The following is a 23,853-nucleotide window of genomic DNA, read 5'->3' as shown; positions in this document are numbered from 1 at the left end:
GTGGAAGACCAGTGTCCAGTGGGGGACGTGACCGACACCAAGAGGGAGCCGGGGAAGCAGACTCGGAGCCCGCGAGACACTGACACAGACAGTAAAAGGTTCCACGGTTATGGGGTCAAAGGAAAATACACACTTTCCTACATCATATGTGGTCAAAACAAAACTATACACTTTCCTAAAATGCCAGAAAATATTTTAAAGAGCAAAGATGACCGATCACACAAAAAGGAATATAGCAAAGCACAAAATATTGGAACAAAGTTGAGACCAAATGCATCAGTCATAGAAATGTGAAAAGGGGAAAAAAAAAAAATAACTCGGATTAATCATACACTGTATTCAAAAAACACGAGTTTCAGAAAGGGTAAAAATAAAGGAAAAAACAAAGGGGTTTCTGGCTAGCAATTTTTAAAAAAGACCTCTTTGATATCAGGGGAAAAAACCAGGATTCAAGACAAAAGCACTAAATGTAAAAAGGCACTTTTTAATACTAAAAGTTTTAATTCACAATGACACAAAAGTGTGAATCCTGTGCATTAAGTAACAGCAACTACTTGATGAAGCAAAATACAGGAGATGCAGAAAGATACCTACGTATATAGGAAGACTACAAATAAGAAACTAACACTCCACTGTCAGTACAAGACATCAGTTGAACAAAAAAAGATCAGTGAAGTAGATTATATGGATATATATACACATCAAACTTTACAAGCTAGTAACACAGAACGTATCTTCTAAAGGGGACACAAAATACTCAAAATATTAACTTAGGAAGGAAAGCACCCATTTCGTAACACGTATTACAAATAACACTGACCATAATTCAGTAAAACTTAAAATAGCTTTCTACCTGAAAATTAAGACTTCTAGGAGAAAAAGGAAATCTGAACAAAAAATCACAAGAGGAAAATCCATAGCAATAAACATTTTTTTATAAAATAGTACAACAAAGAGAACAGAAAACAAATATTACAGATAAGAAGAAATCAAGAAAGTAGAGACCAGAAATAAACAGACCTAACTTAATTCTAAAAATTAGATTTTTTATTAACAACTCTACTAGCTAACTTGGTTAAGAAAGAGACGGGAAGGGGAGTGGAGCTGAGAAAACACAAGTATACAAAAAGAGTAAGAAAAATAAACAGAAGAAATGGTTAAAATCACACGTGACTACAAGCAGACCTCTATACTATTAAATTTGGAAACCCAAATGAAATGTGGATACTTTTTAAGGAAAACACAGATTACTGTACTCTCTTGTACTGTACAAGAGAGAGAGAAATCTTAGATGAATTTCCCAAGAAAAAGTTAGGAAACTACCCCCCACGAAAAAACACCATGCCCAGATGGTTTCAGAGAGGAATTTAAGCCAACTTTTTAGCCAGTTCAAATGCTTCCTAAACTGTTCCGAGGCACTGGAAATTAAGGAAGACTTACCATTTTTATCACGTTTATACACTTATGGGTAACATATAACTAAATCTGATTAAAGAGAACCAAAAAAATAAACAGACATGGACCAGTATCAGGAGTATTAACAGAAAGTATCTAAATTGTAGCAAACAAAATACAACATCACATTAAGAAAATAAGCCATAACCTAGTGGAATAAACCACGTTAAAAGTCCCAAGGAAGAAAAAACCCTAGACAGATGCTTTAAAAAAAAAAAAAAAAAAAAAAAAGCCTTTTCCAAAATTAAAACCCAATTCCTTATAAAAACATTCAAGAAATGACAGTTGATAAATGCTTGCTTAACAGGATACAACATATACACCCCAGGCCTAAGGCTAGTCTCTCACATGTTGGGAAACACACGAGACCTGTGCTCTAAGTAAAACAAGGACGCTTGCTCACTACATCCACAGCTGCTCCACACCATCAGCCACTTAGACACATCAGTTATGGGCCTAGGAACTGGTAAAGAAAGAAAGACTATTTGCAGACGATACACTGTAGTCAATAAGCTATATACTTGATCTGTTTTTGTAAGGCTAACAGGCTAAGAATATTTTTTACGTATTTAAACAGTAGTTAACAAAAAAAATCTACATTGGGGACATATGGCAAAGCCTAAAATAATATCTGGCCATTTGAAGGTTGGCAATTCCTAGTAAACCTGGAGAACTCTAGAGGAGTGATGATTAACGCAAAAAGTGAAAGATTCATTGAGGTAGCAAAGATACAAATTTGACCTACAGAAACCAGCTGCCTTTACGCCAACAAATATGACCAGTTAGAGAAAATAAAGGTAGAGAAAATTCCAATTATGACAGCCACAAAAACCAGATGAGGAAAATCTTTGAACACTTATGAAAGACAGAAGTAGATAGGAGCATGTGAAAAGACATTGCTAGTTCATGGACAGGGTGAAAACATTATGTCGGTTCTCCTTACTTTATAAACTTACTATGATACTCCCCCAAAACACCAATTAGTAATAAATTTTATATCAGTTAGGTTAATACTAAAGTTCATATGGAAAACAAACAAAAATAGCAAGGAAAATAATAACAAAAAATACAATGGATTTTCACCCTTCTGATCATTAAGCTGCAAAGCTTCTATAAAAATATGGTAACTGGTACACAGACCCACACAATTTTTTTCTGATTTCTTGACATCTGTAATCACAAAATACAGGGCAGTAGATGTGCAACTTGCCCGCCAGGAACCTAAATTTTACTGGAATTCATAGAGAAAGGTTTGGATTTTTCTGTGCTTCCTTTTTACAAGCTGGTGATTAAAAATCAGAAATAATTATTGGCATGAACAAAAAACCGGTTGGCGCAAAATAAATTGATTTCCAATTAAATTTTAAAAGCCCAGAGAAAACAAAAGTATCCACCATTGAAAGCATCAGCTAAGGCACTGAATGCCCTGCAAGGGCTTCATTCCATGGTTAACTACCAAGGTTTATTACTTCCCTTCTACCATCTTGTGTCTGTCCTCCAGCTTTCTTTGCATACTAGATATTCAGGTCCCTTCTGAGTTAAACTATGCCTTAGCACATAAATTATTTACTCTTTACTGTAAATAAAATGGTCACAGTCATCAAAAAAATACAAAAATGAAACCTACTAGTGGGCGAGGAATCTCAGTAAAAAGTGGGCAAAAGTTGAGGTATACAATCCAATTAACTTGGACAAAGATGCCAAAGCAGTTCAATAGGGTAAGGTAAGTCTTTTCAACAGATAATGCTAGAACAACTGGATATCCATTTAAAAAAAAAGAACCTTGGCTTCTACCTCACATCATACACAAAAATTATTTCAAAGTATATCACAGGCCTAAATGTAACAGCTGAAGCTATGAAGCTTCTAGAAGGAAACATCAGAATCTATCTTTGTTGACCTCCGGTGGGCAAGAATTTTTTAGAGAGGACATATAAAGTATTAACTGTAAAGAAAAACCTGAATAATTGGAATTCACAAAAATTTAAAACTTGTACACATCAAATGACTCCTTTAAGATAATGAATGGACATGGGGCACCTGGGTGGCTCATTTGGTTAAGCGTACAACTTTTGGTTTCAGCTCAGGTCATGACCTCACAGCTTCGTGGGTTTGAGTCCACACTGGGCCTCTGTGCTGGCAGCATGGAGCCTACTTGGGATTCTCTCTCCCGGCTCCTCCCCCACTCACGCTGGTCTCTGTCTCTCTCAAAATAAATAAACTTTAATAAAAAAAAAAAATGGACGAGAACATCTAGATAAAATATATATATATATGATAAAGGATTTTGATCTGGAACATAAGCACTCCTATAAATCAGTAACCCCAAGTTTTAGAAGGGAAGAAGAAATGAAGACACAAAAGCAAGATACCTGAATGGTCAGTAAGCACTTGGAAGCATGTTCCACGTCATGACTTACAGAGAAATGCAAGGGCTACTACTAAATGCCCGTCAGAAATGGTACGATGGAAAGAACAGAAAATACTAGAGTGAATGTGGAACTGGAATTCTCATACACTACTTGTGGGGAATAAAATACTAATACTCAAAAGAACATAGCTCAATCTCAAGAACATTATGCCTAATGACCCAGACCCCGAATGTTACATACTGGATGATTCCATTTATATGAAATTCAAGAATGATACAAGTGAACAGGAGCAGGAACTTTCAAAAGTGAACTTCCTATGTTCGAGTTCTCCGGAGCTCCGGAGACACAGAACCAATCCTCCGCATCAGCAAATCAAATCCAACAATGTGCAAAAAGAATTATATACTACAACCAGGTGGGATTTATTCCATGTACGCAAGATTGATCCAGCCTCTGAAACCCAGTTAATATAATCCATCACAGCAAAAGGCTAATAAAGGAAAATCACATGGTCATATCAGCAAACAGAAACATGTGACAAAACCGAAAATCCATTCACAAAGCTCAGCAAACTAAAAATAGAGGGGAATTTCCTCAACCTGATAAAGGGCCGACTAACATCATGGTAAAAATGTAGACACTTTCCCCCTAAGATCAAGAGCAAGGCAAGGATTCCCACACTTACTACTCCTCTTAGCAGTCTTTTTCAAAATACTAGAAGTCCTAGCTAATGCAGTGAGACGAGAAGAAGCAATAAAAGATCAAAAACAGATTTGGGAAGGAAGAAATAAAACCGTCTTTGTTTGCAGATGACATGATCATCTATGTAGAAAATCCCAAAGAATCAACCAAAAATCTCCTGAAACTAATAAACTGATGGCAGAGTTGCAGGCTACATGGTTACATACCATCAATGAAAACTCGTATTTACATTAGCATCCCCCAAAATGAAATACTGAAGTACAAATCTAACAAAAGTTGTATAGAATCTGTATGAGGAAAACTACAAAATATAGTTCTGATGAAAGAAAATAAATGAGATATAAACAGAGATACTCCACGTCACAGGAAAAAATATTAAGATGTCATTTTTTTTAAGTGTTTATTTATTTATTTTGAGATAGAGGGAAAGCACCAGTGAGGGAAGGGGAGAGAGAGAGGGAGAGAGTGAATCCCAAGCAGGCTTTGCACTGTCAGCGCAAAGCCTGACTCGGGGCTCAAACCCATGAACTGTGAGATCATGACCTGAGCCGAAATCAAGAGTAAGATGCTTAACTGACTGAGCCACTCAGGCCCCCCTAAGATGTCATTTTCCCCAACTTGATCTACAGATTTCAATGCGCTTCCATTTAAGAATCCCAGAATGTTATACTGTGGATATGGGCAAACTAATGCGTGGAAAGACAGAAGACGAGCAGTATATCGCAGAAGAACAAAGTCTGACAGGATGGATACCACCCACCTTCGAGACTTGATCAAGACAGCATCGTGATGGCAAAAGACACAAACAGGTAAGAACAGAAGAGAAAGCCCAAAAATAGACCCACGCATATACAGTCAACTGATTCCTGACAAAGGTCAGGTCATTCGGGAGAGATGGGACAGTCTTCAACAGATGGTACTGGAACAACTGGAAATCCGCATGCAAGGCAGGAAAAAAAAAAAGTCGAATCCCACACACAGACCTTATAACAAAAACACACAAAAAACACATAAATTTACTCAGAATGTATCTATCATAGACCTAAATATAAAACACAAAACTAAACTTGCAGAAGATAACAGAGAAAATCCAGAGACCTTGGGTTTGGCAATGACCTTTAGACATAACACCAAAATCATGACCCATGAAAGAAAAACTGATTGTGTTGGACTTAATTAAATTTAAAGCCTTACAATCTGTGAAAAACACTGTTAAGAGAATGAAAAGATAACCCAGGCCAGGAGAAAATATTTGCACACCACTTACTGATATAAAGGACTTCTATCCACATACACAGAGAACTCTTAAATTTCAATAGAAAAAAGCCAAACAGCCCAATTAATAAACAGACACCTCACCAGAGGACACACACAGATGGCAAATAACCTAAGAAAAGATGCTCAGCCTCACAGGTCATTAGGTAATTGCCACCACGTTGCTATCAGAATGGCCAAAGTCCCAAACACAGTACCAAATGCTGGTGACAATGCAGGACAGTACATCCATGCTGGAAGAGCCTGGCAGTTTCTTACAAAGGTAAATCTAGGCTACCATATGATCTAGCAACTGCACTCCTAGGTTTTTATCCAAATGAGGTCAGGGGCGCCTGGGTGGCTCAGTCGGTCAAGCGTCCGACTTCAGCTCAGGTCATGATCTCACAGCCCGTGAGTTCGTGCCGACAGCTCGCAGTCTGGAGCCTGTTTCAGATTCTGTGTCTCCCTCTCTCTCTGTTCCTCCCCTACTTGCACGCATGCACTCTCTCTCAAAAACAAACATAAAAAAAAACGAAGTGAAAACATGTCTAGACAAAAACCTGCAACCAAGATGTTCTGCAGTAGGTAAACAGATAAACCATGGTACATCCACAATGCCATCCAGCACTAAAAAGAAATGACCTATCAAGCCCCTAAAGACAGGAGGGCTGTCTGCTAAATGAAAGAAGCTGTCCTGAAAGGCTGGCAAACCTCATGACTGCCGCTATGAGATAGTCTGGAAAAGGCAAAACAGAAGCAGTAACATAGATCAGTGGTTGCCAGAGGGGGTGGGAGGAGAGGGCTGACCGGGGGTGCATGGGACTCTCAGGGCAGGGAATCTACTCCATCTGATACGGGGGTACGTGACATTACACATTTGTCAAAACCTACAGAGCTATGCAACACAAAGAGTGAACCGAATCCTAATATGAACCAGGGGCTATAATTAACAATGGATCAGTCCTGGCTCCTCCGTTTTAAGAAATACCCCACACCCTAGTGCAAGGTCTTAAGAAGGGAAGTAAGTGGTGGGGCGGCTGGGTGGCTCAGTCGGTGAAGCGTCCGACTTTGGCTCAGGTCATGATCTCGCGGTCTGTGAGTTCGAGCCCCGCGTCGGGCTCTGTGCTGACCGCTCAGAGCCTGGAGCCCGTTTGAGATTCTACGTCTCCCTCTCTCTCTGACCCTCCCCCGTTCACGCTCTGTCTCTCTCTGTGTCAAAAATAAATAAATGTTTAAAAAAAAAAGGAAGTGGCGGGAGGGGAGCTCTACTTTCTGCTCAGTTTTTCTGTGAACCTAAAACTGCTCTAAAAAAAATAAAGTCTAATTTTCCTCAATAAATCATTACTAATCTGCTTGAGGTACCTTTACAAACACTACGTTCTTCCTGAGTTGTGGTTACTATTATTTAAAGAGAAAGTATACACACTTATTAAGAATTTTAAGAGAAGGGGAGAAGAAAAAAATGTCCTATGACTTACCTGTTGCTTCAAACGTCAGCTTTATAGAATCCCAGGGTGTCTGTTCTTTGGACACGAGTCTGAAATGAGCAGGATTTCCTGGAGAAACTTCTGGAGCAGGAAGATACCAGTTTTTCCTATTTGGAAAGGGAGCTTCAATATTTAGGATGCTTAATTAGTTGACAGCTACCTATACCTCTGGACATGGTCAAATATATGAATCACATTCTGGGGCATGAAAATAAGCTTGGGGTGCCTGGGTGGCTCAGTCAGTTGTGTCCAACTCTTGACTTCAGCTCAGGTCACAGTCTGTGGGATCAAGCCCCACATCAGGATTCTCCCTCTGCCACTCCCCCACTCTTGCTCTCTCTCAAGATAAATAAACTAAAAAAACAAAACAAAACAACCCGACTCTGATGGATAGGATAAACCACGCTAACTACTCTGAAGGCCCGGGCTATTGGGTAATAAGACTTACCCAAAATTAAGATCAAAGGATCCTAGGTGATCTTGATTCCACTACCCATCCTACTCCTTCTTATCCAACCCTTGACTACCAAACTGTAAAAGCTTCCCAGGAATGAAAGTTCGCAATTCATAGTTATCTGCTATCTACCAGACCAGTTGAGAGAGCCAGCCTTTCTAAGTACTCGGGCTTCCAGAGGAAAGACTTCCTAAATTTGAAAAGGCAACAGTAAACTTCCAAGCTCCCTGTCCCACTAAAGGAGGAGAACTTGTGCAGTGACAGGAAACAGCGTACCTGGCACTTGACCTCTGTTCACCAGCTGCAGTAATGAAGTACTCGCATAGCGACGGGACCTGAGAACTGACCCCCCGACTAAAGCAGCACAGGAGTGAACCCACCTGATCAGAAAGTGCACCGGGAGGTACCACGGGAAACCACAGAGGGGTGCGTTCTCCTCACAGTGAGCTCGGATGCTCTCGTTGATCTCCGGAATATGAGGTGTTATGTGAGACATTCCAGTGTAATCAAACCCATTGATCCAGATCCCAGAGTCCCGTTTGACTACGTTTCCATCCAGGTCATGAAAGGTTCTAGTCATGTGCTGGAAAGAACCGACTGATGAGAATACTACTTGAATCCCCTCCCCCACATCCCCCATCCGGAGGGACAGACAGAGGACATCCACAACAGCAAGAACTGGCGTGGCTGCAGGGTCACAGGGACCCTCCCTCACTGCCGCAGGAGGCGTGGGCTGGCACGGCCGCTTCAGGAAACTGCTTGGTGTCCCCCCCAACGTGCACGCAGCCTTCGAGCCAGCAATTCCGCTCCGGAACGTGTACTCAGAGAAACTCCTGAAGGTTCAAGAGCTCTGATTCGGCACTGCCCATACCAGCGAATACTGCAAACCACCCCAACACCCACCAATGGCAGAATGGCCAGATAAAGGGGGGTGCCCCCCCCCCAGGAGTCTCCCGCACCACCGTGACACACAGCAACGTGCAAGCTTCTCACATGCTGCCGGCAAACAGCAGCAAGTCACAAATGCATAGTTAGGCACGGCCTTCTCAGAAGCTCACAAAGAGGCAGATGGTATCTTCTGGTTTAGGGATTCACACATACGTGGCAAAGAAAAACAACGTAATGATTAATCCTGAACTTCAAGATCGCGAATGAGTACATCCTAGCAGGTGGGGAGGGGGGAGAACCGGGAGGAAGGGCACACGCGGGTTTTATGAGGTGCTGCTTAATGTTCTTTCTTTCACACTCGACGATCAATATACAGATACGGTTTCATTTTTCCTTACAAATATATATTTAAGTTTCATTAAAATGTTTTTGAAAACCTATTTCAGAGTTAAAAGACACGGACACTAGAACTGCATTTCGATAAAGGCCACAAACAAATGCATCCTAAAACACACACACACACCCCTTCCCTGTGACCTGAAGCTAATTCCCGTTGTCACCACTAGATGTCAGACTTGGGCCTATCTAGAACAGCTTCATTGGGGAAAGAGTATCAAACTGGAAGAGAAAGGGCTGCGTGGGGCTGCACGGCCCACCGCCAGCTCATAAACGGCTTCACTGGAACGCAGCCACCCTCGCTCGTTCAGGTACGTCTGCGACCACTGTGCCGTGCCGGGACACGGACTTGTACGGCTGGCAGAGCCTGAAGTATTTATTACCTGGCCCCTCTGGGGAAAAGTCTGCCAACTTCCGGCACTGGGGAAGAAGAAAACCCCAAACGAATGAGAACAGGAGTTTTTAAAAATAAAAATGTAGCTTTTTCTAAATACTACTGATGTAATTATAAAAACGTGGCAAGTCACTGAAGGCACACAATCTGAAAACCAGCTGTTCTTCACTAAAGGTTTTGCAAATTGTAGTCACAGAAAGAAAGCGTGTGGCTGTGTCCTCCAGGACGATAAACAAGGAATATTTGGCCCTTTTTCAGTATCTCCTCCCCACTATTTACATTCAAATATTACTATTAACTTATTCAAGTCCCCGAATAGTTACATAGATTATCACTTGGCTTTTTTTGGTTTTAAGATTTGTCTTTTAAAGGAAGCTCTACGTCCAACGTGGGGCTCGAACTCTGACCCCGAGACCCAGGAGATGCTCGCTCCACCAGCTGAGACAGCCAGGCGACCCCTGAAGTTGGCTTTTGTTTGCCTCTTGCAACCTCTAAGACAGAACGTGACTATACATAAGGCAACTTGGTTCTTTCTCCTGCTTTATAGTACCAACTCTAAAACGTCTGCAGAAAAACCTAAAATCTCAGACAGTTCTAAATCTCGTTCTTAGTCCCTGAGCTATTAAACTTTCATTATGACACAGTAGCTTCAACGCTACCTAAGAGCACTTTTACTGGCATTTTAAAATATCTTTCATTTTGCCAGCTGAATTCACACTTTTACTCAGCCTGCAGACAGGTTTACAGTGTGTACTTCTGAGAGCTCATCACCCCACACATCTGCTCTTGTTTTTCTGGGCAGGTGCACTTGCAGCACGTGAACAGTGACAGAACGAGTGGACATTTCCAATTCAGTCTCTTGGGAGAAGGGTGTTGCTGATAAGAGAGCCTCTTGGTGGTCAGTCTTTCCCTCACTGCCTTACCCAGAGTGGCCGAGTGCAACCAAATAGGTCAACAGCAGGGAAGTCTGTCGGTTTTCCTGTTGACCGGCGTGGCACACACGAGGCTTTCCCCTCCAGAACCACAGCGCTCACGTGAAACTGCGCTCACCTGCAGAAACACCCTCTTTGGCTTCGGACTGGCGGGATGCGAGCTGTATGGGAAAAACGCCCCACTGCAAACGAGGAGAAACGTAACCACACACACCAGAGTTAAACTCAGCATGGTTCTCTTCGTGCTTCTGGCAAGGTAGATGAAGTTAATCTAAAACACAAAACGCAGAAAAGGAAAAATTACCGTCGGCAGAGAGGTGCTTTTAAGCTGCCCTTCACTTGGGAACCGGGGTCACCCGACGAGCCATGAAGAGCGCTCGTCGGCGTGGCCGGCTCCCCTCAAGTGCCCACGAGCAGGCTCGACTTGCGGGGGCGGGGGGCTTCCATCATGGGCGGCGGCTGCAGAGACCAGGGCCACCCCCACCCGCCACGATGGTGCCTGCGACAGGCAACCAGCCAGCGAGAGGGGCAAGGAAACAGTCAGGGTCTCGGTGCGGTCGGCAAAGAACCAGGATGGAGACCCAACGCCGGTCAAACCATGACCTTGCTTTACCTCTGATCGTCTCGACACCCCTAGTTAACCACTGCACAGTAGACCCCAATTATGTACCAAACATCATGACATTACGTTTTTATGAAAGAACTGGAGGTGGGATTTTAAGCACAGGCAAGCCCATTTCAACAAAACTCAAGTTCCACTCCGAATGCTTTTGTAATGTGCCAACGTGCCGGCTTCATCTAAATTTGCATTTAGATGTACCTTCAAGACTCTACCCGTGGGCCTGCACATAAGGAAAATCTGTAGCACAAAGTAACACGGTTCCCTTCGGTGCTCAGTAACCAGAGCCAACGCCGTCTAAAACGGCAGATCTGAACTTGGGCAGGAAAAGCAAGTGGCTCGGTCCCAAGGTGGGCATCTAGAACATCCTATATATGCTTCTACGAGCTTTTTAATGGTAACGAAATCATTGAAATAAAAGATGTCTACAGATCCCTTAGGGGTTCGGAAGGAGCCACACTGATCCAATCCCTGCTCCCCCTTCCACTCACCCTCCAGGCTTGATAAGTAAGACTGAAGAACATGAATGTGAAAAATCAGGCAAACATCCACAACCAGCCATGTCCTCTGCTACATAAAATTAGGTTTTGTACCTACAGTGCACCAGTATCTCATCCGGGGTAACGTCCAGCAAAACAGTACTGGTCTCAGGACTAAGACCTTACATTTTCTTTTTAAGAAAAAAAAATTTTTTTTAATGTTTTTTTACTTTTGAGAGAGACATAGACAGAATGCGAGTGGGTTGGGGCAGAGAGAGAGGGAGACATGGAATCCGAAGCGGATTCCAGGCTCCGAGCTGTCAGCACAGAGCCCGACGCGGGGCTCAGACTCACAAGCTGTGAGATCATGACCTGAGCCGGAGCCGGACGCTCAACCGACTGAGCCACCCAGGCGCCCCAAGACCTTACGTTTTCACACGGCGAGCACAGAAACAAGATAACACCCAAGGAGCTGGGGTGGCGGGGGGGGGGGGGGGCGGGGGGAGACAGTGAGTTAGCAAAACACAATCTGTAACCCTGTCTGTCCCTCTCTGTCCTAACACTCATGGTCCTTTAACATGTGGCTCCTCGGCACAGTGTCAAATACCCTGCCAAGTCCTGGTGCAGAGTCTCTCGGGACAAGATACAACCTCCCCACCACATGCTGTGCTTCCTGCCACGTCCACCCAGCTCCTACCCACAGCTGCCCTCAAACCTCCATGGAGGCTACAGTCTGCACATCCATTCCCTCTTCTCCAAACCGTGAGGCTCATCTTCTGCCCTGTCCCGCATTTTCTGGATGCGGTTTGGTAATGGGGGTGAGTGAAATGCAGTCCCAGAGCAGAAAGGAGGAGGGGGCCTGTGTTTGCATCCCGCTCTCTTAAATTTCACTTTTATTTCTGCCTTAAATGTCCCATCTTCCATCACTCTAGGTTCTGAAATGGGTGCAAAATGAAACGAAGAGAAGCACGAGAAGGGTCTGTGCAGCGTGCGCACGTGCGAGCCGTCTCGTTCCTCGTGAGGGTCCTGATGTCACTGAGCACCACCCGGGACACCTGCTACCCCACCGCCAGACGGGAGCGTGCCTGCCTCCTGGCAAATATACTATAAACCCCCAAGGACTGAAAGAAACCCTTTCTGAAATCCGCATTCCGATTCAGTTCTCCACGATCCGAGGAGCGCAGGCCGCCTCTGCCTCAGCCACTCCGACCGCTACACGTCAACACAGAATCACGACTGACTGACGCCACCAGTGTCCAAGAGCCACACGGCCACTTCACGTGATGATGAAAACTAAACGAGGTTTCCGGGGATTCCAGCAGGCGTTCTCCTGAGGTTTTCCTAGTAAAATCTAACCTAGCAGGTGATATACTTTAATCCTCTCCCTATGCTTGCTAAGATTTCCTCACTTTGGAGTCATTTTCAGTTTCCACAGTGAAGATTTCAGGGTTTATCTTGTCCAGTTCCACGTGGGACAGAACTGAAATGCCCCACATTCTGATCATCTCCTATGAGCCTTCATCCACTGGCCCTGATTTAAATACACTGGGGACCCAGTTTCTAACTGAGCTGATTCTGGATCAGAACCTCATCCGCGTATGATGAAACCCCACCAACTCCGTTCACCCTCACAGCAGCAAAACCATCCACTAACAGGTACAGAGAATTTAAAGGCTTAATATTAAAACCAAAGGAAGTAAACCCTGCAAACCACAAAGAACAGTTTAGAATTTTCCATCCATCCACCCCCCGAAAATGCCAGTAAGGACCTGATGATTGTATTACAGGCACAATGGCTGGAACGCTCAGACTTCTTTCAGCTGAGCGCAAGCAACAGTGTGCAGAAGAAGCACTCTCCTGGGCTAGATGCACAGGTGCGCGTACAACTCTTTACGGCCTCCTTAAGAGACTTCCGGGGATGGTGCGGGCCAGGCACGTGGTATTCTTACGTGCTGTCTCTCAATCCTGACCTCCATGAGATGTCCTTTACTGAGTCGGTGTGGAAAGGCCCACCATCATCTCCGTGGAGGAAAGCACTATAATAAAGCCACAACTACTCTCTGTGTAGTCCCCTAGCTGCAAATCCTGCAGTGTGCCTATGGGCGTTCAGTAGTTGCTTCCTATTCTTCCCGATTCCAATGGAAAGAGCCACAACACAGACGCCTGACTCCACCAGCGGGGCCAGACCGGAGTCCTGGAGAGTACGGACGCCGTGCCGAGGGCAGAGCTTGCCCAGAGCCCGCTCTAACACAGGGGGGTCCGCGTGGGGTCTGCCTTCTCTCTGGACAGCTGCAGGGAGGGCAAAGGCAGGACTGTCCCTGTAAGGGCAGAACGCCGACACCAGAATGACAAGGCCTGTGACACTCTGCATCATAGGTGTCTACCACCCGAGGAGAGGGGCTCCGTGACGAACTCTGTGGCCCCAGCAGCCAGGTAGCTGAACGGTAACGGAAGGAGCCTCATCAGAACCAGTCTTCCTCCGCTAGCTCTAAAAACACTAATAAAACCACCACATATTTATTAACCTTTGCCTCTAATTAGGAATTGTTCTAAAAATCCACCACCAAGCAACCTCTACCAGTTCTCACCTGGTGTGCGTTCTCCAAATTCACATTCAGCTGGTTTGAAGGCTGTGAGGAGAGGTACGACCAGAGGACTCGGGAGGACCAGGACGCAAAACTAAAACCCCATTTCCCATCTTCTTACCACACCAAACCTACTTTCTGCACACACGTGACTGTTCCTTTTGCTTAAGTGTTTCCAAGTATAAGCAACACAATTTCACAGAATCGACTGTGGCTAAACTCATCACATATTCATATAAAGCATACAGGAAGAACTATTTTTTAAATGTCATTTCCTTACAAAATAGGAAGACAGGATCATCGTACAACCAGCCAAAATGGAAGCCAGCACAACGTCAGGTGGGATTTCTGTACCACTCCTCCCAAGGATGGGGGTAAACATCTCGAATACTGCCCAGATGAGGTACAGTGTGTAAAGATAAGGAACAAACATCCCCGAGAGATACAAGGCAATAAATTTTCCTTGGGCACCTAGGGAAAAAGAGAAAGAAATCACACATCTTTGAAATTCCACAGTGAGACACAGATTTGCATAGCACTGCTGTACCTCACACAGAACATTTCACTCAGGGACGTTAAAATACAAGTAAGAATGAAATGGAACGTAGGTAATACATCATGCATTCATAAATGTGAGAATGGGATGGGGTATAAGGTAGAAAATAAACATCCGTGTGATCTGAAAATTTAAAACAAAAAAAAACAAAACACAACACAGCAAGAATCTTGAAACCCTAGCCCAAAAGACCAAAAAAAGAAACAATTCCTGCAAGTCCTGTCTTATTCATTTTAAGGTATTTTCCCATTTGCATAAAAACCCAATATACCCTACCATGCTGCTTAAAGTCTTTGCGTGTGCAAAACTTTGTGAGCAAGGGAAACGCCACCCAGACAGCACTAATAAACGCCGAGCAAAGTCCTTGAGACGTGAGAGCCGTAAGGGAAACACAGTGCACAAACAGCGAGATGTCAAAGAACACTTCTCCCAGATACCGGTCGCTGGCATTCTGAAAGAAAGAGAGATATACCAGTAATCTCATTCATGGGCATTCATAAAGATCTAATATTGTGATAAAATTACAATCCCTCAGAAAAGTTATTTTGTTTTAAAGAGCATTTTATTTTTTTTTTATTTTTATTTTTATTTTTTTTAAAGAGCATTTTAAACTTTAAGTAAACACTACCTCCTGTCATGACGTAACGGATTTAAATTGCTGCACAGGAAAGGGGCATTTAGGAAGATGGGGTAAAAACATTACTCGTGGGGTGTCTGGGTGGCTCAGTCGGTTAAGCTTCCAACTCTTGGCTGGTTTCGGCTCAGGTCATGATCTCACGGTTCGTGAGTTCGAGCCCCGCATTAGGCTCTCTGTTGTCAGCGTGGAGCCTGCTCCGGATCCTTTGTCCCCTTCTCTCCATCCCTCCCCAACTAGCGCTCTCCTTTTCTCCTCTCTCTCTCAAAAATAAACACTTAAAAACAAAACAAAACATCATTACTCGTATGCAATCTGTGCTTTTCTTCCACTGGGCTAAAAGGAACCTTTGGAAATTTCCTAAAATAGATTTAGGAAGGGCTCTCCTAAAAACATTCACCCCTGTAGGCTTTTCTAGTTATGCAGCTTCCAAAGGCGAGAAGGGACCTGCGAAGAACAGCGCCACCAGCAGCACGCCTGGAAAACTGCAGGCCCTTCGGGGACCTGGCCCTCTGGGGTTTGGCTGGGTTCCCATGTCTCTTCCTCCTCTAACAGGTCTTGTGGTGCAGCTCGGCCCCGCCCTGACTTCCTGGTGCCTTCACGTTCAGAAATTTGATGTGTATTTCTGGGCTTTGAAGTCTGAGGAGTCCCGTGCAGCACCCCGAGCTCCTCAGAAGAAAGCTGCCCTAAGAACTTCATACCTGTGAACGTCTGCACCAGGGATTCCGTTAACATGACCGACAAAGTTACCACTGCAGCGCAAAAACCCCAAAATTGGCACGTGGGTTACTTCGAGAGGACAAGACCGCTTCGGTCACGAGTTTTCAAAACCTGTTCAAGTTCTCTCGACAAACCCGCTCAGAAATGAAAGGCTATCGCTGCTGCACTTAGACGTACAACGCAGCGTGAAGAGGCAGTCTTCAAAAATAATTTAGAGGAAAACGGCACTTAGGATTCGATCTCAAGCCGAGTACCACCCAGATATGTCACTGTACTCAGAGATCAAACAGACGCCCCTCAAGTCTGGCTCCCCTCTCTCACCTCTGATCCCTGCCACCTGCCCACTGCCATCGGTCTCTACGCTGTCACAGTCACTCGCGATCCTACTCAGAAAACGTTCCTGGCCGCCTCACTGATCCTCAGGGTCGTGCTCCGGCTTCACGCTGGCCTGCTCTTCCGGTTACCGTGCCACTGCCTCACGTTCACCACGCTGAGCTTACTGACCGTGACCCAAATGCATCCTGGGCGCTCCCACCTCTGACCGCCATCTGCCGCACTTCCGCTCCTGCTTCAAAACCCAGTTCACACGTCACCACCTCGTTCACAAAGCCTTCCGACCTCCACAAACCGACTCCTCTCTCCTGGCCCCGTACCGCTCCGGCCGAACAGGCCGTTCTCTCGCCTCATCCCAAGGTACTGCGAACGAGGGTCTCCCCCAGCCCCCCAGATGAAGCTGTGAGCTCCTCCAAGAGACCCGTCCTTAGGAATCTCTTCCCACCGGGCCGTCACAGGCGGCCAGGCCCACCAGGCGGCTCTGAGAATAGTTGTGAAATGCGACCCGTTTTCCTTTCCATTGTGCCTTCAGCCCCAAAGTTCATGATCAGACAACTGAAATGAGTCCAAGTAAATGGAACTTGACTCGTAAGCATTTCTGTCTCTGGCTCCCCTGCCTCATTAACAACGACCCCCACGCCCGGGTAACATACCACTGCACTAAGAATAAGCACATGAACTTGAGTCCCACAGCACAATCTCTTGGACACGGAAGCCACAAAGACACAAGTATCAGTTCATCCATAAACAGACGGCTAGCTTCAAAGGGCCCCTCCCGGAGGTTGGCATGGAAGTGGTCCTCAGAACACAGCCCAACATCGACTGAAACGGAGACCAAGGTTCATCCACGGTCTAGCACCAAAGACATCCTTGTGGAAAGATGCCGGATTACCTAACCTTCTGTCTGCATTCTAATCCTAGCAGGGCAAACTGAAAAAACAGGTGCGCATTGGCTGTCTTGAAAATAAATATGGGAGCTAACAGATTTTTCCCTTTAAGTCACTTAGAAACTCTTTAGAAACCATGGGTCACTTTTGCATTGTAGTTTACTGTGAGTCCTGTTACATGGCTGAAACTGTAACAATATGGGGATATTCTCTCCATCAGCATAGATCATTCTGGAACCCTATCACTCTTCCCTCTTTTTCCCCTAGGAGGTGTCCCCCACCTGCCACAGCACATCTGCGTGCCGTCAGAATCCGCATTAACACACGGGCTAAAAGGGAAAAAAAAAAGTGAAGGAAATGGAAGAGAAACTCCGAGTGCAGCTTCAGGGCAACATGCTTCCTGCGTGTCAGTGCCCTGTGTCCGAGGGGCCCGGGCACCAGCGACGAGGAGCACGGCAGCCGGGCCCTCGTGGCGCTCAACCCACGGCCCAGCGTAGGACCGAGCCACTCACAAGAGGAACGGGCGAGCCCGGGGAGGGCTGGGGGACCCAAGTGCACAGGGGCACACCGAAGCAGATTCGGCCTGGCTGTCACAACCACCCAAACGCCTCACAGCTTGATAACGACACCGAGGCCTGCAACAAAACCCTCCAAAGCAGCAGCCTTTCAGAACCCGAACACGGTTCTGGGAGCTAGTCTTCTACGATCATGCCAAACCATTTCTGACGCCTCCACAGGCCAAATACAATGAATCCCACCAGAGTCTGTCTCCAATCCCTGCAGGTGGCAAAAAAAATCAATAAACATGCCCAACACTTACCACGTAATAAAATCTTTTTGCGAGGGTATGGATGAGGATTATTTTGGCTGCGGCTGCGGTTCCATACAGACAGACGGACACGTAGAAGTGGTTGTACCACGAGAGAGACCGTCCGATGAGAGAGACGAACACCGCTATAATGAGCACGGTAACCAGGCTGGTGAACCAGCTCACGAGAGTGATGCCGAGCCCGCAGAAGAAGTCCTTCGTGTAGTTACCAGCTGGAGACAGAACACAACGTGGACGTCACCAGCTTTATCAAACCAGCCTCACAAGCAGTGGAGTCAAAAGGGCAAACTCAAAACAAGGCAAAACAAAACATCCAGCACTGTAACTGCAAAGTACTGAAAAGGCCCTGGGGCGAGGTTTATGACAAACCCGAACAGGGAAGGTTACTGACGAGTCATGTCCATGTAGCGTTTACGGGGAGTCTGCGGGCGCCAAACACCCGGGGACGGAAGTGGCCAGGAGCGGCCCCGACACACTCCTGACCAGGAAAGCGGAGAGCTCTAGCCTTCGCCACCTTTGCGATGCTCTGCGTACGGAAACACCGGCCCGAACGGAAGGCAGAGCTCCCCGTGAAACCGTGCCCGGAAGCTAAGGCCGGCGCGGCGGGGCTGGCGAAGTAACCGGGGTAAACTGGCCTGAACCGCGCCGCCCGCGCGTTAGCTCGTCACGGCCCAGACCCGCTTCGACAATGAAACGTTCTAAGGAGAAGGAAACCAACGTAACCGCACTTGCTGGAGTCGGTGCGCTCACGCCCGGTGTGATGGATGCACGAGACTTTTCAACGGGAGTTTTCACTCACAGTCAGTGTGTACAAACCACTTTTCGATAGCCCCTCTGTGGTGCTTCTGTGTATTAGGTACACAAAAACATCCTGCTGCCCCAAGACCAGAAGTGTAACGGGCACGTCCATCTGATATCCATTTGCGAACGTCTTCCAATATACATCAAATGTTGTTTTTAAGATTTTAGGCTTCCTGAAAAACTTCACGCAGATTCTTACACCCAGGCCAGTATTGCAGTTTTAGAGAAAAATACTTACTCTTCTGTTTGGGCCGCAACCATTTTTTGCCCAGGTACAACACTGCGGCCGTCACCACCATGTAGTTAATTATGGAGCCGACGCGAGAGGGGTAGGCAATGACAAATAGGCCAAGCACGTCAAAGAAGACCATGTGTCCATGGCGATACTTTGAAGAAGAAGGCAACACATCCGACGTAGCTAGATATTTAAGAACCGCTAAAATGTTGTCACCTATCAGTAAAGAAAAGAAAGACAACAGAGTTGAATAAGCCACGCGCTGTTTGACAGAATGTGAACGACAACAGTTTCCCACCCTCTCCATCTCCCCCCGGCCACCTGTCTCATGAAATTTCTCAGATGAGGCCCAGGCCTCCGCTCTGTCTCCTTTCCACTCGGAAGCTCGGCCACCTGGCCTTCATCTCTCCTTTGTCCCAGAACTATCCTTTCCCTGCTGTTATCGAACCCAAACACTGCTGCTCATTCTGTTCACTTAACGGGTATCTCACGTAACAGCCACCGCTCTGGTTACCAGAAATTCGGTGCCGACCCAAGAGACACAAAGCCTGTCAGGAGGCCCACAGGCACCGAACAGGGAATCACACGTGCCTTAAGAATAAGGAGTGTCGATTCTGTCTCAACTCAATAAAGAGAAGCACGGGCATCCCGTGGAGTCTGAGCGGTTAGGGAGGCCTTTCTGCGTAGACGCTCCTTGTCAAGCGCTTCCGTCCAGGCCGCCACCACGGAAGGACAATGGGAGCGCCCGCCCACACGGACAGATCAAGTCCCAAAGGAGAGTCCAGGGGCAGAACCAGACTCCCCAGAGGTGTTTGCTCACCGACAGAGCGGAGGAGTCTGAACCGAACACAGGGGCAGCGACAGGCCTTGAACCACCGACTGGCGGCCCCCCTGCCGCTCATCCCACCCCTTCCTCCGCCATCCACTTACACACCACACTACCTTATCGTGGCATTTGTGTCACTGGCTCGTCTGCCTTCAGATATGCTTTCCCCAAAAGCTCAGGCTGAGTCCTCTGTTGCAAAAACCGTTCCCATTCTCCACGCGTCTGTGGCTTCCTCCAAGTCCTTCACGCCCACACCCGCGTTCCCAGTTCGGCCGAGCGCTCTCCCGCCACAGCGCGATTTCCACCGGGCCGCTTCACAGAGCCCCCGTCTCCATCGGACGGAGTTCACGTCTCCTCCCTCCACGACTGCTCCGGGTCAGGTCACCTCCCCACGTTCCTATTACAGCCGATGGCACGTCCTTCCCCAGCCGGCTGGGCCCTACACTTCGCAGCCGTCCCTGCTGCTGGCCACCTGACCCGTCCCTTCCTTCTGACCGGGTGGCTCTTCTGCGACTTCCATTCAGACCGCAGTCTGCCACTCTCCTCACCGACGGTCCACATGTGCGCGCGCACACACACACACACACACACACACACACACACACACACTACTCTCGCTCTGCTCTTGCCCGGAGCATCCTCTTCTATGCGGGGCGGGGCCACATCCTACCAACTTGTGAGTTAAGGTTCACGGTCAGCCGCCCCTCCCCTGACTACTCCAGACCTCTCTGAAAGTACGTGGACTCCCTTGCCCTGTGTGGTCCTGACACTCATTCTAGAACCCACTCACCTGCCCTCATACCTGACCTGGACTGATGGAACTTTTCTCCACCTGGGCAAACTGCCCAGACACGTGCCTGAACCTCCTCCGACATATGCTTTCCATTCTGGCTACATGCCCGTTGCTCAGCAATCCTACGTCAACCCTGGGCCCGCTCTCTTTCCAGTGCCTCACCACCAACAATCTTATGTTCTTAGTTGCTAATCTAGACTTCAAGGCTAAAATTCGGGCCCTCAACTCTAACTGCAAAGCCCCACCCGGTTCACGCACACCACAGGCCGCCTCCCTGAAGCACAGTCCCCGGGGAGATTTACGGGTTTGTAGGTCAGCCCTAACATTCCATCTTAACACAGATCACGAGTTTACATTTGAATACCAACCTGCTCTCTGAATGGAATCTGTCAGAATTCTGTCTGCTGTGTCGTACTTGGTGTGATAGATGTATCCGTTCTCAATAAAAGCTAAGTCAATTCCTAAGACACACAGGAAAAAACAAACAAACAAAAAACCACGTCATTTTGCTTTAAAGATCAACCTTTCTTTAGGCCTATTTGGTTAATGTATCAAATTCCAAAAAGACAAAACGTCAAAGCAGTGACATGACTGCTTTGTCACACTTGTGAATGAATACCATATAAATTCTCTTCCAAATTCTTACAGAATCTGTAGCCATGGTACATAATGACCGAAGAAGTACACACGTCAGGGAGACATTGTAAGTCACACAGCAAGGGGTGGGAACACAGAGCTCAGGAGGCCATCGAAACTTTGCCATTTCCAGCCCTGCCGGGCCAGGCCGAACTCTAGATTCCCAGCAGCGGCACAAGCCGCCAGGGAACTGGCAAAGACAGACCACAGGCAAAGTCAGAGGCCCCTCAAGGAGGTACTGCCACCTGTGGGGAATGAAGTGCTAACCAGCTGCCCCCCCCACCCCCGTCCCGTTCTGCCGCAGTGTGGGGCAAGACGACATGTTCTAGAAAAGGCAAGCATTTAAGTAGACCAGAGTTTAAAAGGAAAAAAAAAAAATGCCAGGAAATCAGTTTCAGTGAGTCAGAATATACAGTTCTCCCGTAGAAAACATGCTTTCAGAAAAAGATGTTTACTCACAAACTCGCAAAAAACAAAACTCGCTACTGGTTAACTGCCGTCACGCCACAGCCCACGAAAAATACCTGGTATGTTCCCAAAATCCCTGTAGATGCGGAAGTCGGTGTCTGAAGGAATGATCCCACTCTGGAAAACCTCCTGGGCCACCACTGACGCAAACGGGTGTTTAGCAGCAGAAACATAGGCCTGGACCAGCCACGGGTTTTCAGGACCTACAAGGACAGGCGAGGACTCAGGCACGGGAACGTGATCATGTTTTAACACACCCAAAACGGTCCTGCGGTGGTCTGGGGAGGCAGGTCCAGACTTTGTTTTCGTCTTTTTTTCTGTGTTTTCTAACACTTCTCTGATAAGCGTATGCAACTTTCACAATGAGAAATCACCTTTCAGAAAGCAAAATTATTTTTAATTATAAAGTAACTGCACTATGAAAAGTTTCAGTTTAAAAATGAGAACCCACACAACAGTCCATCATTCTACGACAAGTACTGTCACTTTTCCATCTTCAGTTGTCCTACAAACATCTGGTTGTGTGTACACAGCTGTACTCACAGGGCACGTGCAGTCTGTCCACTGTGCTTTTGTTTAACAGACTGAACACGTTCTCCTGAGTTGCCAGGTACTACAATTACCATTTTAATAGCTACAACTTTTCTCTGAAAACACCCTAAGTTTTGTATTATTACCGTTTATATTTTTTATCATTATTCATAATTCCGCATAACATCTTTACGCATATACGGCTTTTTCAAATGCAGGAGATTTTTCTTTGGGACGGTGAGATAAACTGTATTATTGCTCACGGCTACTCTCTGCTCCCTCCCACGTGACTCATCACGCCTCCCCCAGAAGGAGCACGTCCACATCCTCACCCTGTTCCCTGCAGATGCGGCCCTGGAAACTGCTCTGGCCAACAGACTGTGAGCGGAGAAACATGACCCTCAGCCGAGAAGACGCTCAGGGACCATCACACAGTCCCTCCCGCCTGCTGACTTTGGCCAGGAGATCAATATGTCCCTGATGGACGCTTCTCCTTTAGTCTGGGTCCCATAACAAAGGGCACACATGGAACAAAACCACGGAACGTTCGCAAGCACAGTTATTCAGGAACCAAAACGTACCGAACAAGATATAAGCCTTCGCTGTTGTAATCCACTGAGATTCAGGGATTGTTTGTTCTAACAAAATTTAGCAAAAAGTTGACTCTGATAGGCACATCAAGTCATTGTATTTCAGGCAATCTAAGAATATCAAGATGTTTATAAGTTTATAAACAAATAATCAAATTGCTTTCCTACTGAAAAAATGATCATAAAAGGCGGAGATGGGGTGGAGTGTAACACTACAAAACCAAACGCCCAGGTGACCCAGATACTCGTCACCAGACACGGATTTTAAAACAACTATGATGAATATGTTCAGAAACACAGCAAGAATTTTACAAGTGCAATCCATCAAAAAAAAAAAAAAAAAAGAGTCAAATGGAAACCCTATAAAAACTGATGTTAAGAATTTTAATAGATGGTTTACTACCAGGTTAAACACAGCGGAAGAAAGGATTATAGAGCAACAGAATTAGGACATAGAAAAAAAAAAAGGATGGAAAATATAGAAATGTATGGAAGAGACATATGTGGCACAGTTAGTTCCAGAAAAAGAGGACACAGAATGGAGCAGAAGCAACATTCTGAAGAAGTAACAGCCCATAATTTTCTAAAAGTCAGAGAAAACATCAAACTATGCATTCAAAACGCTCTATAAACCCCAAGCAGGATAAATACAAAGAAAAAAAAAAAATAGACCTAGCATTAAGATCTTTGCTTTTTTCTTTTTTGACACCAGTATTTTTTATTTAAATTCTAGTTAGTTAACACACAACCCACTGATTCCTCGCTGAGAGACAACACCCAGTGCTCATCCCAACAAGTGCCCTGCTTGATGCCCGTCCCCCACCCAACACCGTGCCAGCAACCCTCGGTCTGTTCTCTGTATTTAAGTCTCTTATGGTTTGTCTCCCTCTCTGTTTTTATCTGATGTGTGCTTCCCTTCCCCTGTGTTCATCTGTTTTGTTTCTCAAATTCCAAGTATGAGTGAAATCACAGGATATTTGTCTTTCTCTGACTTATT

General features: G+C 45.9%; 1 protein-coding gene across 2 annotated transcripts in view; it reads right to left on the bottom strand.

The window, feature by feature from the left end:
- ERMP1 (endoplasmic reticulum metallopeptidase 1) overlaps nt 1-23,853 on the bottom strand; it is a 46,988-nt gene that overhangs the window by 5,937 nt on the left and 17,198 nt on the right. For both annotated transcript variants that reach the window (XR_006966039.1, XM_047101227.1), the window contains exons 5-13: nt 21,792-21,938; nt 21,000-21,092; nt 19,016-19,228; nt 17,968-18,188; nt 14,850-15,024; nt 14,298-14,488; nt 10,453-10,605; nt 8,105-8,307; nt 7,262-7,377 (exon numbers count right to left, since the gene is read on the bottom strand). Coding sequence is in view for 1 of the 2 variants with exons in the window: in XM_047101227.1 (XP_046957183.1) it covers nt 7,262-7,377; nt 8,105-8,307; nt 10,453-10,605; nt 14,298-14,488; nt 14,850-15,024; nt 17,968-18,188; nt 19,016-19,228; nt 21,000-21,092; nt 21,792-21,938 (1,512 nt within the window). In the remaining variant the exon portion in view is untranslated. The remainder of the gene's footprint in view (nt 1-7,261; nt 7,378-8,104; nt 8,308-10,452; nt 10,606-14,297; nt 14,489-14,849; nt 15,025-17,967; nt 18,189-19,015; nt 19,229-20,999; nt 21,093-21,791; nt 21,939-23,853) is intronic.

This window comes from Lynx rufus, unplaced genomic scaffold (assembly GCF_022079265.1).
Source record: "Lynx rufus isolate CCGP_SWC_20201006 ecotype Redwood Valley unplaced genomic scaffold, mLynRuf1.p SCAF_10, whole genome shotgun sequence".
Classification (NCBI taxonomy): Eukaryota; Metazoa; Chordata; class Mammalia; order Carnivora; family Felidae; genus Lynx; species Lynx rufus.
The sequence above is the reverse complement of the archived record's forward strand: the minus strand, read 5'-3'. Positions and strand labels throughout refer to the sequence as shown.